The sequence below is a fragment of the Gastrolobium bilobum genome, unplaced genomic scaffold, assembly GCF_033153095.1.
Source record: "Gastrolobium bilobum isolate Gb01-03AN ecotype WA unplaced genomic scaffold, APGP_CSIRO_Gbil_v1 utg4375, whole genome shotgun sequence".
Lineage (NCBI taxonomy): Eukaryota > Viridiplantae > Streptophyta > Magnoliopsida > Fabales > Fabaceae > Gastrolobium > Gastrolobium bilobum.
Genome location: NW_026897406.1, coordinates 129811 through 145789, shown reverse-complemented (window position 1 = coordinate 145789; position 15979 = coordinate 129811). Strand labels below are relative to the sequence as shown.

At 40.2% G+C, this 15979-nt stretch overlaps 2 protein-coding genes across 5 annotated transcripts; both read left to right on the top strand.

Moving 5' to 3' along the window:
- LOC133306704 (uncharacterized) lies at positions 1–3407 on the top strand. 3 transcript variants are annotated; one of them, XM_061507068.1, is made up of 7 exons: positions 1–173; positions 270–397; positions 704–883; positions 1152–1233; positions 1405–1512; positions 1650–1808; positions 3030–3397. In XM_061507068.1, exons 1-7 carry the CDS (start codon positions 146–148, stop codon positions 3224–3226), a joined length of 882 nt encoding a protein of 293 aa, XP_061363052.1. In that variant the 5' UTR covers positions 1–145; the 3' UTR covers positions 3227–3397. The 3 variants fall into 3 exon arrangements, with proteins under 3 accessions (XP_061363052.1, XP_061363050.1, XP_061363049.1); XM_061507066.1 differs by having other exon boundaries at positions 1–397; positions 1423–1512; positions 3030–3407; XM_061507065.1 differs by having other exon boundaries at positions 1–397.
- An 898-nt stretch (positions 3408–4305) lies between these two features.
- Positions 4306–15455, top strand: LOC133306696 (uncharacterized). Of its 2 annotated transcripts, XM_061507056.1 has the most exons (7): positions 4306–4581; positions 4852–5031; positions 5356–5437; positions 5608–5715; positions 5859–6017; positions 6682–6888; positions 15152–15455. In XM_061507056.1, exons 1-6 carry the CDS (start codon positions 4330–4332, stop codon positions 6876–6878), a joined length of 978 nt encoding a protein of 325 aa, XP_061363040.1. In that variant the 5' UTR covers positions 4306–4329; the 3' UTR covers positions 6879–6888; positions 15152–15455. The 2 variants fall into 2 exon arrangements, with proteins under 2 accessions (XP_061363040.1, XP_061363041.1); XM_061507057.1 differs by lacking the exon at positions 15152–15455 and having other exon boundaries at positions 6682–7092.
- Positions 15456–15979: the final 524 nt, after the last annotated feature.

Genomic DNA, 15979 nt, shown 5'->3' with positions numbered 1-15979 from the left:
TTCGTTACAGAGTCTTATGAATAATTGAGAGCATGTACTAGTTGTACTACTACACTAGCGGTTCTTGTAGTTGTGTTCTTCTCAATTATTTCTCAGAGTGAGAGTGTGTGAGAGAGAGAGAGAGAAGCAGAACCGAAATAGAAAAATGAAGGCTATAGTGATAACTAGTCCGGGTGATCCTGAAGTGCTGCAGCTACAAAACGTGGAGGACCCCAAAATCAGAGACGACGAAGTCCTCATCAGAGTCCATGCTACTGCACTTAACGGAGCTGATATGCAGCAGAGGAAAGGCTCATACCCTCCCCCTAAAGATGCAAGTCCATACCTTGGTCTTGAGTGTTCCGGAGCTATCGAATCCGTTGGTAAAAACGTTTCCAGGTGGAAAATCGGCGATCAGGTATACCTAAATCCTTTCTTTTTGGAATTGGGTTTGTTTATCCAATTTTGGGTCTCTTCAAAGTTTTAAACTTTTCGAGTTCTGTAACAAGCACAGCATATGCCTTTGCTTTCAATTAGTATTGTGTATTATATTATGGCCATACTCATCTTGATGATTGAACATCACTTCTTCATCCGTGGAAATTATAATCTCTGTTGATCCCTTAATTAGCGTTGACTATGAATGAGGTTCTGTTATGCTGAGGTTTTGAGAATACGTCAGTGTGTTGTCCTATGAATGAAAATTATAATATGTGTTTTACAGGTATGTGCTATTCTCAGTGGAGGAGGATATGCTGAGAAAGTTGCTGTTCCTGCTGGACAAGTTCTTCCGGTTCCATCCGGGATTTCTCTGAAGGATGCAACTAGTTTTCCTGAGGTGGCATGCACCGTGTGGTCAACTGTTTTTATGACGAGCCGGCTATCTCAAGGAGAAACCTTGTTGGTAAGTGCTTTGGTAAACTGATAACTTACAAAAATCTATTCTCTGAAAGCATGGTTGTTGTGTGCTGCTAATTTTCAATGGCTGAGAGCTTATCCCCCCATGACGCTGCGAGCATGTTCAGTGTTCCCTATAACTTAATAAATCTATATTGAACCTTGTAAATGTGTATACAGTACTACCACAAGGAGTTATTTTTCACTGTTTCTTTTGTTTGGTAATAATTCTAGCTTAATAATTGATATGCAACCTTTAATCTATCAATGCTCAGATTCACGGAGGTTCCAGTGGAATTGGTACATTTGCAATTCAGATAGCTAAATACCGAGGAGCAAGAGTATTTGTTACTGCAGGTTCAGTAATGCTTTTCATGTTATTGTGCAATAGTCTGTTTCCATATATTTGGATGTGGAGTCAGTGGAGATCAGCTGTCTGGCATAGTTTTCAATTAGTTATTACCAATCTCGTTTATTGAAATTCCAAGCAATGTTTGTCGAAATAGTATTCTTGATATTGCTTAGCAGGTAGTGAGGAGAAACTAGCTTTTTGCAAGGGTATCGGGGCTGATGTGGGCATAAATTACAAGACAGAGGACTTTGTTGCAAGGGTCAAGGAAGAAACTGGTGGTCAAGGTATTATTATCTCCAGGAAGCATGATGTAGTTTCCCCAGCATTCTTCATTGTTGGATTTAGTACCCCTTGATATGTGTGTTTTTACTGGTTGTATACAGAAGTATGATGTAATATTGCAATTGATGTGTGGTGGCAGGTGTTGATGTTATTCTTGATTGTATGGGAGCATCCTACTATCAAAGAAATCTTGATAGCTTGAATTTGGATGGTAGGCTTTTCATTATCGGCTTTCAAGGGGGGATTTCTACAGAAGTAGATCTCCGCACTTTATTTGCCAAGCGTCTTACTGTACAAGGTATTACAAATTTTGGATTATACCCTTTTCTAACAGTTGCTAATGTTCAGGTTTAGTTTTCTGCCTGTTAACATTTTTCTGTGCAAGTAAAAACTTGGTACGACGTCTTGTATGTTGGAAGATGAAGAAAATAAAGGGTTTTATTAATCTCATGTTAAAGGGGATAGTTATCTCATGTCATAGAGATAAATTTGTGGGATCCACCACCTGAAAAAAAAAAAGAAAAGAAAAAAAAAAGGTGGCACAGTTTGCCAAGAGTGTGTAGGAGAGAAAATGTATTTTATGTAACATAAGAATAGTTTTTCCAGAAAATAAATTAATGAAATTAAAGTTAAAAGTCAATCACTTATGTTAATAATTACAAAAATACAAAGTTGTTCATGAAATTCTACTTAATTTTGGGCTGAGGGGAGAAGAATGAGAACATGTAAAACAGTGACAACTTATTTTTCAATGACTTGTACTAACGAGTTCTGTTTGTGTGCTTCTCCCTCGTTCATGATTATGTATCTTTCTCTATTTTTGTATAAGAGTTTCTTTCTAGTTGTAAAAAACCAATTCAATCCAAAAACTTAAGTTTTTGGATGAGCTTTTGGGTTAGGTTACATTAATGGTTTTATATATTTGTAACACGTCCTTCACACGAGAGCTTATTGAGCTTGAAGAATGAACAATGCATAGATCCACTTACTTATGCTAAAAAACTCCAAAAGACTTCGTTAGTTATTAATTAAATGGGAGGTGGTGAGGATCGAATCTGTAACACCATGACTCTGATATCATGTAAAACTGGCACTTGCTAAAGTCATTCCCATAGCTATTTAGGCAATCTTGGAAGGCCTTTGAGTGAATATTGCATGCATCGCCACCAAGACTATTAGTGGTGGGTGCAGGGGCAGCAGCAGCAGCCGCCCCAGTAACTACTGTTTCATGTTGAATAGTTCGAGGACCCCACATAGCACCCACAGCCCTGCGTGCTATGGCACTTCCAGTCCTAAGTTGTTTCTGTCACTGTGCTTCCTATGCTTTCTACATTGTGCTTTCTTCCAGACCTACCTACCGCAAGGGTAGGTACATCCCTTCTGAGCTTCTACTTCTTTTGATTTTATACTCGAAAACCAACTTTTCCATTATTGGAACGTGTCCACTTTTTTGGGTAATGAGGTTCTTACTTTAGTTGAATATAGACCTTTATAATATAATATGGTGGATTTTGTGCAGGAGCTGGCTTGCGTAATAGAAGTCCTGAAAATAAAGCAGTTATAATTAGTGAAGTGGAGAAGAATGTGTGGCCTGCAATTGCGGAAGGAAAGGTTAAGCCTGTTATCAACAAATCTTTCCCTCTTTCTGAAGCAGCGGAGGCTCATCGGCTTATGGAAAGCAGCCAGCATATTGGGAAGATATTGCTTGTGCCCTAAACACCATCATGACATACTTTGAATCATTTGTGTTCGGACTTCTTTCTGTAATTTGAACTGAGGATTCTAATAAACTAATGGTGTAAAATTACAGCTAAATATGTCATTATTTGGGTGCAAGGCATCCAAAATTTCTTTCTTTTCTTTTGGTTTGACAGAGTTATTTGTCTATCTTTCACTACTTTGAATTCACTTCGGTGGGAATGGAAAGAATGAAAGTGGAAGGATAGAATTTCACATATTGTTTTGGATATATGATTAAATTGGGAAGAAGAAAATTGTCAAACAGGTCATTTTTTAATTGCTTGGGAACTATGAAAAAAATGAAAGGAATACAAACTTTATTTTTGTATGGATTTCAATAATTATAGGTTTAAAAGTGTAAAAATAATAAAGTAGTATGAAAAGCATAGAATACCATAAACCAATTTTATGAGTACCAAATTACCCTAAAAAAGACACTTTAAAGATGAAGGATCCAACTTAAAGACTTTACAGTTAAAAAACTATTTTGACCTCAAATAAATTAATCCTGGCAAAATGTACAATGAACCTAGCCTTTTTTAATCGAAAAAATAAATAAAAAATAGGTGATTTGGAAAAGAGAGTGCCGTGCCTCTCCTGGCATGAAACCACACGTTTCATTCGCTTGGACAGAAGAGTCGTGTGCGTCAGAAAGTTTTGACAATAGTCACTTCTAGTACTCCTACTTCACTAGCGGTGCTTGTGTTGTTCTTCTCAGTTAATTCTCAGAGTGACTCCGGGCTTTTTTTTAAAAAAAAGTTGCTTTAACAAAAAAAAAAAAACATTTATCGAAAATAGTTTGTTTGAAGGCCTATTTTTTTTTAAAAAAGTAGAAATTATAAAAAAAATTAAAAATTTACCTTTTTCAAAAGTTAAAAATTTTAACTTTTAAAAAAAATAAAAATTAAAAGTTAAATATTTTTTTCAAAAATCAAATATTTTTAAAAAAATCTAAATAGCTACAACTTTTATTATAACTTTTATTATAGAAAGTATTTTAAAATAAAGTGATAAAAAAGATTTTTTTAAAAGTCAATACAAACGCACTCGAGAGAGAGAACAGAACCAAAAACGAAAATATGAAGGCTGTAGTGATAACTACTCCCGGTGGTCCTGAAGTGCTGCAACTCCAAGACGTGGAAGACCCCAAAATCAGAGACGACGAAGTTCTGATCCGAGTCCATGCCACCGCGCTTAACAGAGCCGATACACTTCAGAGGAAAGGCTCCTACCCTCCCCCTAAAGGTGCAAGTCCATACCCAGGTCTTGAATGTTCCGGAACAATTGAATCCGTCGGCAAAAACGTTTCCAGGTGGAAAATCGGCGATCAGGTATATCTTTTTTTAAATGGGTATCTTAAAAATTTTAAACTTTTCGAGTTCTGTAACAAGCACAACATATGCCTTTGCTTTGAATTAGTATTGTGTATTATGCCCATACTCAGCTTGATGATTGAACATCACTTCTTCATTCGTGGAAATTATAATCTCTATTGCTCCCTTAACTAGCGTTGACTATGAATGAGGTTCTGTTATACTGGGGTTTTGAGAATACGTCTGTGTGTTGTCCTATGAATGAAAATTATGAGATGTGGTTTACAGGTATGTGCCCTTCTCAGTGGAGGAGGATATGCTGAGAAAGTTGCTGTTCCTGCCGGACAGGTTCTTCCGGTTCCATCCGGGATTTCTCTGAAGGATGCAACTAGTTTTCCTGAGGTGGCATGCACTGTGTGGTCAACTATTTTTATGATGAGCCGGCTATCTCAAGGAGAAACCTTGTTGGTAAGTGCTATGATACACTGATAACTTTTCAGGAGAATACAAAAATCTATTCTCTGAAAGCATGGTTGTTGTGTGCGTCTACTTTTCAATGGCTGAAAGCATATCCCCATGATGCTGCGAGCATGTTCAGTGGCTGATATCCTTGACTTAATAAATCTATATTGAACCTTGTATGTGTATATAGTACTACCACAAGGAGTAATTTTGCCATTGATTCTTGCGTTGCTTTTGGTTTTACTGTATAGTTATCTTCCTTGGGTCTTTTATTTGGTAATAGTTCTAGCTGAATAATTGATATGTTGACTTTAATCTTTTAATTATCAGATTCATGGAGGTTCGAGCGGAATCGGTACATTTGCAATTCAGATAGCTAAATACCGAGGAGCAAGAGTATTTGTTACAGCAGGTTCAGTAGCGCTTTTCATGTTATTGAGTATTAGTCAATGACCATGTATTTAGATGTCGAGATTAGTTGTCAGTGAAACTGACATGTTTTCAAGTAGTTATTATCCAATCTCGTTCCTTGAAATTCCAGGCAATGTTTGCCAAAATTTTATTCTAGATATTGCTTAGCAGGTAGTGAGGAGAAACTAGCTTTTTGCAAGGGAATCGGAGCTGATGTGGGCATCAATTACAAAACAGAGGACTTTGTTGCGAGGGTAAAGGAAGAAACCGGTGGTCAAGGTATTATTATCTCTAGGAAGCACAATGTAGTTTCTCAGAATTCCTCAGTGTTAAACAATATATTTAGTACACCTTGATGTTTGTGTTTTTACTGGTTGTATAGAGAAGCATGATGTATTATTGTGATTGATGTGTGGTGGCAGGTGTTGATGTTATTCTCGATTGTATGGGAGCATCCTACTATCAAAGAAATCTTGACAGCTTAAATTTTGATGGAAGGCTTTTTATTATCGGATTTCAAGGGGGAGTTTCTACAGAAGTAGATCTCCGCGCTTTACTTGCCAAGCGTCTTACTGTACAAGGTATATAACAAATTTTGGATAATATCCTTTTCTAATAGATGCTCCTGTTCAACTTTAGTTTTCTACATGTAAATATTTTTCTGTGCAAGTACGAACATGGTGCTACGTCTTCTATGTTGGAATATGGAGAAATCAAACCTAACGAAATTGATGTATAAAGTCAATCACTGATCTTAATAATTATGAAAATACAAAGTAATTCAGGAAATTCTACTTAATTTGGACAGAGGGAAGAAGAATGAGAAAATTTAAAATAATGACAACTTTAATTTTCCTATGACTTCTACTTACAAATTTTGTTTGTGCTTTTCAAATTGAAAAAGCAAAAGTGGTTCGGTTTTTAAACCCATCCGTGAAAACCGGTTTGGTATTTCTGCATCGAGCTTTTTTCTAGTTTTTCATTTTTTGAGTTGTTTCAATCACTGTATTTCCTTTGTTTTCTACATTGTGCTTTCTTCTAGACTTACCTTCCGCAAGAGTTGTCACACCCCTTCCGAGGTTCTCCTTCTTTTGATTTTATGCTTGAACATGTTTTTTGAGTGAAGATGTATTAGACAACCAGCATTTTCATAATTGGAACGTGTGCTCTTTTTTATGGTGTATGGTAGGATCTGAATGTAGTTGAACATGACATTTATAATATAATATGGTGGATTATGTACAGGGGCTGGCTTGCGTAGTAGAAGTCCTGAAAATAAAGCAGTGATAATTAGTGAAGTGGAGAAGAATGTTTGGCCTGCAATTGCAGAAGGAAAGGTTAAGCCTGTTATCTTCAAATCTTTCCCTCTTTCTGAAGCAGCCGAGGGTCACCGGCTTATGGAAAGCAGCCAGCATATTGGGAAGATATTGCTTGTGCCCTGAACACACCGTGGTAAATACTGAAGTACATGTCATACTTTGGACCATTTGAGTTTGGACTTCTTTCTGTATTTTGACCTCAGGATTCTGATAAAGTTGTGGTTTAAAATTACTGTTAAATATGTTATTAATTGTGTATGAGGGATCCATGCTGGGTGTGTATACTTAAATTTCTTTCTTCTTTTTTTATGTGATTTGACTGATTTATTTTTCTGTCTTTCGCTACATACTTGACACTTGAATTTGCTTCGTTTGGGAACGGAAATGAAAGAATGAAAGTGGAAGGATAGAAATTCACATATTGTTTTGAAATATGGTTAAATATGTTTGGCTATAATTTTTTTTAGTACAACTATGCAAGGCTTTTAGTTGAGCAATGCGAAAATCAGGATTAAAAGGAATATATGGCAATGCAGATCATGTGAGGAAGAAGCTGAAGCATGTGATGCACATGATGGAGCAGCGGTAGCGCATAGATGTTTTACTACTGGTGCTTGCATTTACTGAGAGTAAACATAGGTGCAAAAACCAAATTTGTATTTTAAAAAAAAAAAAAAAAATCTTATTACCGAAGAATCAGTAGAAGAAGAAGACCTTCTTCACAGTAGCATTAAGAGGAATAAAAGGGGAGATGAAAGATTTTCTAATTCTACTTCCTTGGTTCCTCGTCGTGAACCATGGATGGAAGATGGAAAATCATAGTAAAAGTCCTGGCGTGAGATGATGGAGCATAATGGTGAATTGGACTATGGCGAGGAATTTCCCAGAGTCGGAAGAGGATCTACTGATAGATCCTACACTAGAAAATGGTGATGGTCTTTTTCTGAGAGAAGTTGGTGATAGACTTGGAAAGACAATACGCATAGATAGAACTACAATGGAACAATCTAGGGGACGATATGCTAGACTTTGTGTTGAACTTGATTTATCCAAACCATTTCGTGCTTCATACAGATTAGAAGGAAGAATGAAACGCATTGAGTATGAAGGTTTATTCTTGATATGCTTCAAATGTGGATGCTATGGACACAACCAGTATCCAATGCTGGTTTAAGGCCATGGATGATGGTGCAAAAGCCTCGCCGTCAACAAGCACAACCTCCCTTGGCAGGTTCAGTTACTTCCACAACCAAGGCAACGACTGTTACGGCAACCGCAAAAACAGTCACTCGTGGGCAGTTAAAGCAAAATGCGAAGAGTATCTCCTATGCAGTTACCGACGTTACAACTAATGTTTCTGGATTTAATATTTTGTCTTCTCTGGAGGAAGAAACCACTTCTGATGGTGGGGCTCCTATGGTGGATACACCACGAAATAAAAGTAATGTAGACACTGGGAATACAAGTAACATGCTATCTTGGCTGTTTAACATGATGTCTTGGCTGGAAAAGAGGAGTTCTTACTTTTCGTTTGAAGAGCTTGGAAAACTGTTGCATAAACACCCAAAAACCTTCAAACGTTCGTATCGGGTGACGTTTCTTAGCACAGGTAGGCTGGGCCTGTTGTATTATTTACTCTTCAAGCCCAATGGGCTCTTGTATGAGGGGGCGTGTTGAGATATATAACCCCACATTGGTTGTATGTGCAACTAATGTGGAGTTTATAAGGCCTTGAACACTCCCACCCTTTGAGCTAGCTTTTAAGGTGGTGTATCCCAAGGTTCTTTACAAAAACCTTGAAGGGCTACCTCACTAGGAACCGAGGCTGTTGTTTAAGGGAAGCCTCTAGTGGCTTATATTCTTTTGGTGAGGGTGAATCAAAGAGGAACAAAGAGGGGAAAAATATTCTCTACATCTTGGACATCTAATTCAAGACCTATTGATTTGAATTGCCTTCCTCAGACTTCTTGCCGAGGCAGCGTTTGGAGAGAGAGAGAGAGTACAGGAGCCGGTCAGAAGCAAAAACTAAGTCTAGACCCCTTTGCATGAGTGTGGGTGATACAGACCAACAACAATCAACAGTAAATCAACTCAAATCAGAAACGAAACACAGCTCTATGAAGGAAATACGTCCATATCTGTATTATAACTGAAAATGATAAGCTCCAATTACACTTCTAATTCATCCTCAGAGGCAAATTGTCCATCAGGATCAATTAAGCTCCTCTTTCAAACAGGAAACAACACAACAATGTAAATCAAAAAGTGCAGGAAAAGAAAGATAATGTGAAGCAATTGGAGAGGCTCCACTCTCTCCCAAGGTCTCAATTCTCCTCTTTTTGTTCGATCCCCCTCCCTCTCTCCTCAGCCTTCCCTTTACTCCCTTGCGCGCACTCAGTTTGTTGCAACAGAATTTGCTGAGTCACCATCCTTTGCTTCAGTGATATTTGGGCCCTGATCACCTTTAGTTGAAGCCCAATTCCTCCTGTGCTTGTCCCTTTTATATACCTGAGTAGGCTTGGACTGGATCGTATCAATACTGCCCCCCAATGCAAGCACCTTGTCCTCGAGGTGGAAGTGAGGAAACTGCCCATTAATGACCGCAAAAGATTCCCAAGTATTTTCAAATTCTGGCAAGGGATGCCATTTGACCAGCACCTGAAGCTCCCCTGTGTTGGACAATCTCCATTGTACCAACTTTTCTGGTTCCACAATCAATTCCCAATTCTCAGAAAGGGCCTCAGGCAAAGGTTGTGCATTCAGAACCGGAGTGACAGCCTTCTTGAGTAAAGAGACGTGGAAAACCGGATGGACTTGACAACTTCTGGGTAATTGTAACTTATACGCAGCTGCTCCAATTTTCTCCAAGATAACATAGGGACCATAATACCGGGGACTCAATTTCTCGTTAACACGCCTTGCAATTGTTTTAAGCCGATAGGGCTGGAGCCGTAGATAAACATAGTCACCAGGAGCGAACTGGACGTCCCTTCTACGCTGGTTGACATGGACAGTCATACGGTTCTGGGCTTGGACCAAATTTTGCTTCAGCTCGAGCAAAATTTCATCTCTGGCATGCAAAGAATTGGACAGAGCATCCACGGCAGAGGCAAACCCTTCCCCTCTAAACAGATGGGGGGAATCTCTACCATAAAGGGCCTTGAAGGGTGTCATACCCGTGGCATCCTTGTAGGTTGAGTTGTACCAAAACTCAGCCCAAGGAACCCATTTATGCCACAGCTTAGGCCTAGGTCCACAGAAACAACGTAAGTACACCTCTAAACACCGGTTTACTACCTCCGTTTGACCGTTAGTCTGTGGATGGTAAGCAGTGCTATAGTGCAACTTAGTACCGGCACTTTTGAATAGGTCTGTCCAAAAAGAGCTCATAAAGATCCGGTCCCTATCTGAAACAATGGTTGATGGGAACCCGTGAAGTCGTACTATCTCCTTGATGAATAGGTCAGCAACATCTTTGGCCGTGTATGGATGCCTAAGGGGGAGGAAGTGCGCATATTTTGTGAGGCGGTCAACAACTACCAATATTGTATCGAAACCCATAGACTTTGGCAGCCCTCCCACAAAATCCATGGAAATGTCAGTCCACACCTTTTCTGGAATAGGTAATGGTTGCAACAGCCCAGCTGGGGACAGATTTTGTGCTTTATTTTGCTGACAAATAATGCATGCAGCCACATACTCCTTGATACATCTCTTCATCCCTTCCCAATAAACCAGCCCAGCCAACCTTTTATAGGTTCTAAAGTATCCAGAATGCCCCCCAAAGCTGGAATCGTGGAATTCATGTAGCAAAACAGAAATGAATTTAGAATTTTTAGGCAAAACTAACCTCTCATTGTAGTACAACTTGCCTTCGACCAATTTAAATCCTTGATGAATGTCACTGCCAATTAACAATGCTTGAATAATGCTTCTCATCTTACTGTCATTGTGTAATTCCAGCTCTAGGTCCTCCAATATTGGCAGCTGCAATCTAGTGATGCCGCACAATTGCATTTGTCTAGAGAGCGCATCAGCAACGTGATTTTCCTTGCCCGGATGGTAGTGGATCTCAAAATCAAATCCAATGAGCTTAACTGCCCATTTCTGCTGCTCCTCATTCAATACTTTCTGATCAGTTAAGAATTTCAAACTCTTCTGGTCAGTTTTTATGACAAAATGTCTCCCCATCAAGTAATGCTTCCACTTTTGTACGGCAAAGACTATGGCCATAAGTTCCTTCTCATAGATTGACTTCCCTTGTGCCCTTAGGGAGAACCCTTGACTTAGAAACGCAATAGGTCTGTTGTCCTGCATTAGGACAACCCCAATTCCTTTTCCTGACGCATCTGTGACCACAGTAAACAACTTAGAGAAATTAGGCAAAGCAAGAACAGGGACAGTACTCATCTTCTCCTTTAAGAATTCAAAGGCTTTCTCCGCCTCTGCATTCCATTTGAATGCATCTTTCTTAAGCAACTCTGTTAATGGTTTCGCAACTTTCCCATAGTCTTGCACAAACCGCCTATAATATCCTGTCAAGCCTAAGAAACCTCGCAGGCCCTTTACATTTTTGGGTATTGGCCATCCCCTCATAGCCTTAACCTTACTAGGATCAGCACTGACTCCTTGAGCTGTTATAACGTGGCCCAAATATTCCATCTTACTCTTTCCAAAACTACACTTCTTCCTGTTGCACACCAATGAATTTGACCTTAGGGCCTCAAAGATCAGACGCAGGTGCTCCAAGTGTTCAGCTCTGCCCTTGCTGTATACCATTATATCATCAAAAAATACCAAAGCGAACTTCCTCAGAAATGGACGAAGGACATCATTCATAAGAGCTTGAAATGAGGAAGGTGCGTTTGTTAACCCGAAGGGCATCACCAAGTACTCGTAATGTCCTTGGTGTGTTCTAAACGCGGTTTTTGGTATGTCCTCTTCTCGCATCCTGATCTGATGGAATCCAGATTTCAGATCGAGTTTGCAAAAAATTGTTGAGCCCCCCAACTCGTCTAGCAACTCATCCACCACCGGAATGGGAAACTTATCAAGCACAATCAGCTTATTCAGGGCTCTGTAATCGACACAGACCCTCCAGCTCCCGTCTTTCTTCTTTACCAAAATCATGGGACTAGAATAGGGGCTGGTACTATGCCTAATCCACCCATCACCCAATAACTCAGCCACCAGATTTTCTATCTCAGACTTTTGATAGTGTGGGTACCTGTATGGCCGTATGTTTGGCACCGTGCTCCCAGGTTTCAGGTTGATTGCATGGTCGTGTTCCCTCTTCGGCGGCAGCCCATTTTTCTTCTGGAAGACATCTTCGAACCAAACCAACAAGCCTTCCAACTCCTCCCATGGTTCTTCACCATCTGGACCCTCTTCTTCTTCAGATTTTAGAAAAAAACCTTGTCCGTGGTCTTGCAATGCCTTAACCACAGACTTCAGGGAGGCTACAGAACGAAACAAAGTCGGATCCCCCTCGATTACGACCTCTTGTCCCTCCTGCATGAACCTCAGAACCAAGTCCTTGAAGTTGGCTCTTATATCCCCAAGCTGAGTCAGCCACTCCAATCCCAACACCACATCCGCGCTTCCCAGATCAAAAATGTAAAGATCTTGGTTGATCCTTGCTCCCTGAAGTGAAAGACTCACTTCCTTACACACCCCCTGACAACAAACCTTGTGGCCATCTCCCACCTCTACATTATACGTTTGGGTCTCTGTAACTGGTAGCTTCAGTCGCTCAGCCACTCCTCTCTCTATAAAGTTGCTTGATGCCCCACAGTCAATCATCACGACGACGCCAGTCCCGTGAATCTCTCCCCATGCCTTGAGTGTTTGGCTTGAAGAGAGTCCCAGCAAACATTGCATCGAGAGCTGAGGAGTTACGTCTTCGTTTCCTCCGTGTGGATCTGTATCTTCAAGGATCGTCGGCCCTTCCATCGACTTTTCTCCCTCCACACAGTCATTGTCTTCGACTATCATCACCTGAAGATGCTTGAATGGGCATCTATGTTGGGGGTTCCACCGTTCGTTGCAGGTAAAGCACAACCCCTTGGCCTGACGTTCCCTGGCTTCTGCTGGTGAGAGACGTCGATTGCTACTCGCTTGACTCTCCGTCGCGAGTCCAGCCCCTCCGTGTGTTGACGGTGCCAGATGCCCCTTTTGTGGCCGTCGTTCGTGTTTGCTCCTCGTTTGGAGCCCTAGCAGGTTGATTTAGGGTATTTGAGTGGGCTTGACCCATGACCCGAACCGGATTGGATTGGTTAGTGAAGCCCGATCCGCTCCAGTTTCCCCTATTGGTGTATTGGCCAGCCCAATTACGTTGGGCCTGATTTCCTCTGCTCGCTCCTGTTGGCCCAAATCCTCTCCCTGTCCCCAAGCCTTCGTCCCTCAATGCATCATTCCTCTTCTCTATTTTCAGAGAATACTTCATCATCTCTGATAAACTTATGTTGGGAGTCATCATCAACTCTTCACGAACGCTACACCGGACGCCATTAATCCACGCGCCCTTCAAAAGCTCTTCATCCTCAAAACGCAAAGCACCAATAATCTTCTCGAACTCGCACCTGAACTCCGCCATCGTTCCCGTCTGCTTTAAGGAATACAGAGCTCTATATGGGTTATCTAGAGCTTCCGGTTGGAACCTGCTCAAGACTTCTCGCCGGAAAAACTCCCAACCCACATTGGGGTTGTTGATTTCCCACCACAGGTACCACTGTAGGGCTTCGCCTTCCAACGTAACCATCACTGCAGCTACCTTGTCTTCTTCGGCTACACCGTTGATACTGAAGTACCTTTCTACTTTGTTTATCCACCCGTACGCGTCCTCTCCGTGGAACAAGGGTAATTACAAACGCCTGGTTGTTGACATAACCGGATTGTATCTCCGTCCTGGCGGTCCGGTTGTGTAGCGATTAGAACCGTCATTCTCGTCGTGAGAATCATTTCCCCTGAGTCTCGTTATGTCATCCAGTCTCCGAAGGATCTCTAGCACCCCCGTTTCGCCAGCTTCCACTCTCCTTAGTATTTCAACGTTTTGAGCCTCTGTCCTGCGCAGCCTCTCCTCCATAGTATCAACACGGTTTTCCATGCTTCTAGTCACGACCATCCCACAGAGCTCCTAGATCGGAGCTCTGATACCAAATTGATACAGACCAACAACAATCAACACTAAATCAACTCAAATCAGAAACGAAACACAGCTCTATGAAGGAAATACGTCCATATCTGTATTATAACTGAAAATGATAAGCTCCAATTACACTTCTAATTCATCCTCAGAGGCAAATTGTCCATCAGGATCAATTAAGCTCCTCTTTCAAACAGGAAACAACACAACAATGTAAATCAAAAAGTGCAGGAAAAGAAAGATAATGTGAAGCAATTGGAGAGGCTCCACTCTCTCCCAAGGTCTCAATTCTCCTCTTTTTGTTCGATCCCCCTCCCTCTCTCCTCAGCCTTCCCTTTACTCCCTTGCGCGCACTCAGTTTGTTGCAACAGAATTTGCTGAGTCACCATCCTTTGCTTCAGTGATATTTGGGCCCTGATCACCTTTAGTTGAAGCCCAATTCCTCCTGTGCTTGTCCCTTTTATATACCTGAGTAGGCTTGGACTGGATCGTATCAGTGGGAAAGATCTTCTTGAAGCCTAGCAGTTGAGTTAATTAAAGCATTTAGGTCTTCTGAACTATATATTATACTTGGGGTAAGTCTAGGAAACCATTCACTTTTCTGTCACTAAATTCTGTGGTGTTGTGACTCTGAAATTTAGTTTTAAATGGTGTATTGATGCTGGTACTTAGTGGAATTTAGAATGCAAGTGTGAATGTTCCGTTAAATGCTTGCATGTATATGATAAGAACATCCATGAATCCAAACATGAAATTTCTCTTTTCGTATGCTATGGGACATTTACAGTTAATGTGAAGCAAAACTTTTCGATAAGATGACTTTTATGATTTTGTTGAGTTTCTTGACTCTATGGCGGGATATCCTTATATCAGAGAATTGTGATAGAATGAATATGATGTTATTTCCTTCCACAGTGTCATATCCCAGGAGGTAGGGATATGATAGATGACATTGTGAGGGATGCCTCACAGTCGTTGAGCTCAACACTCGTACAAGGTCTTCTAGTGCACGTATAGTATATGTGGAGTTGGTGCTATGACCGTATAGTAGCTAGTTCCCATTCATGAATCATGATCAATGTTATTAATGCCTTTTACCTTGAGAAAAGTGTGATGGTTGAAACTTTATGCAGGCTGAACTGTTAATTATGTTATAACAGGGCATGATCGAATTGTTGATGTAGAAATATGGGTGGTTTCTTACTTCTTACTGAGATGTATATCTCACCCGTTATGGGATCTATTGTTTCAGGTGAAAAATCTACGGAAGAAAACCCAAGAATCATGTGAACTATGCGTGTTGGCTGAGTTGTAGCTTAATCTTGTGCATTTTATTGTCAACGTAGTTGTTTGCACTAGTTTAGGAGTATGACCAACACCATCCTGGGAATCAGATTGCTGTTTTGTGGTATTAGAACTATGTGTAGGGATCTGATGTATCCCATCGTTTGAAATTATAACTTGTATTTTCTGGTGGCCTGTTTGTATTTACGCAAGACATGATGTTGGTTTCTTTAATGCACTATGTTTTATATAACCGTTATGCATTCAATTATATGGGCGCGTATACCATATTCGTGTAAGAGTACCTTTGCTGGCGCGGGACATTACAACTGGACTATAAATGTAGCTGATTCTAAGAGCACTTCGAGTTATGCATTTTTATTTGGCAGTGCTACTCCTTTCTTGAAACTCATTGCTTAAAGCGAAGTACATTTCAACAGCAATTCAAGTTTTTTGGGCTTTGTTCAGTAAGAAGAATTGATTTTTTCATACTGACCAAATATTCAAACTCAAATAGTTAAAACAAAGAAAACAATTCATTAAGTTTAGCCATAACCTTTGTATAATTCATTCAATAAAACCATGGAATAACATGGAAAAAAGATGGAAGCAGCTAGTATAGTTCAGTCCTCTAAAAACTTTGTTATACTTAAAAATATACACTTCTACAAACTACAGAGTCAGCTGATATATCATATATTTCCTCAGAACAACCTCATGTTAAACAAAATACTAAATAACAAGCATTAAATTTCAGAGTCATTAAAGCAAAGGCATAACTATCCAATGGCGGAGT

Coding starts and splice junctions, on each gene's coding strand:
- LOC133306704 (XM_061507065.1), top strand. CDS start 146: ATGAAGGCTATAGTGATAACTAGTCCGGGTGATCCTGAAGTGCTGCAG. Junction 1,513..1,649: donor GGAAGAAACTGGTGGTCAAG/GTATTATTATCT, acceptor GTGTGGTGGCAG/GTGTTGATGTTATTCTTGAT. Junction 1,809..3,029: donor CAAGCGTCTTACTGTACAAG/GTATTACAAATT, acceptor GATTTTGTGCAG/GAGCTGGCTTGCGTAATAGA.
- LOC133306696 (XM_061507056.1), top strand. CDS start 4,330: ATGAAGGCTGTAGTGATAACTACTCCCGGTGGTCCTGAAGTGCTGCAA. Junction 5,716..5,858: donor GGAAGAAACCGGTGGTCAAG/GTATTATTATCT, acceptor GTGTGGTGGCAG/GTGTTGATGTTATTCTCGAT. Junction 6,018..6,681: donor CAAGCGTCTTACTGTACAAG/GTATATAACAAA, acceptor GATTATGTACAG/GGGCTGGCTTGCGTAGTAGA.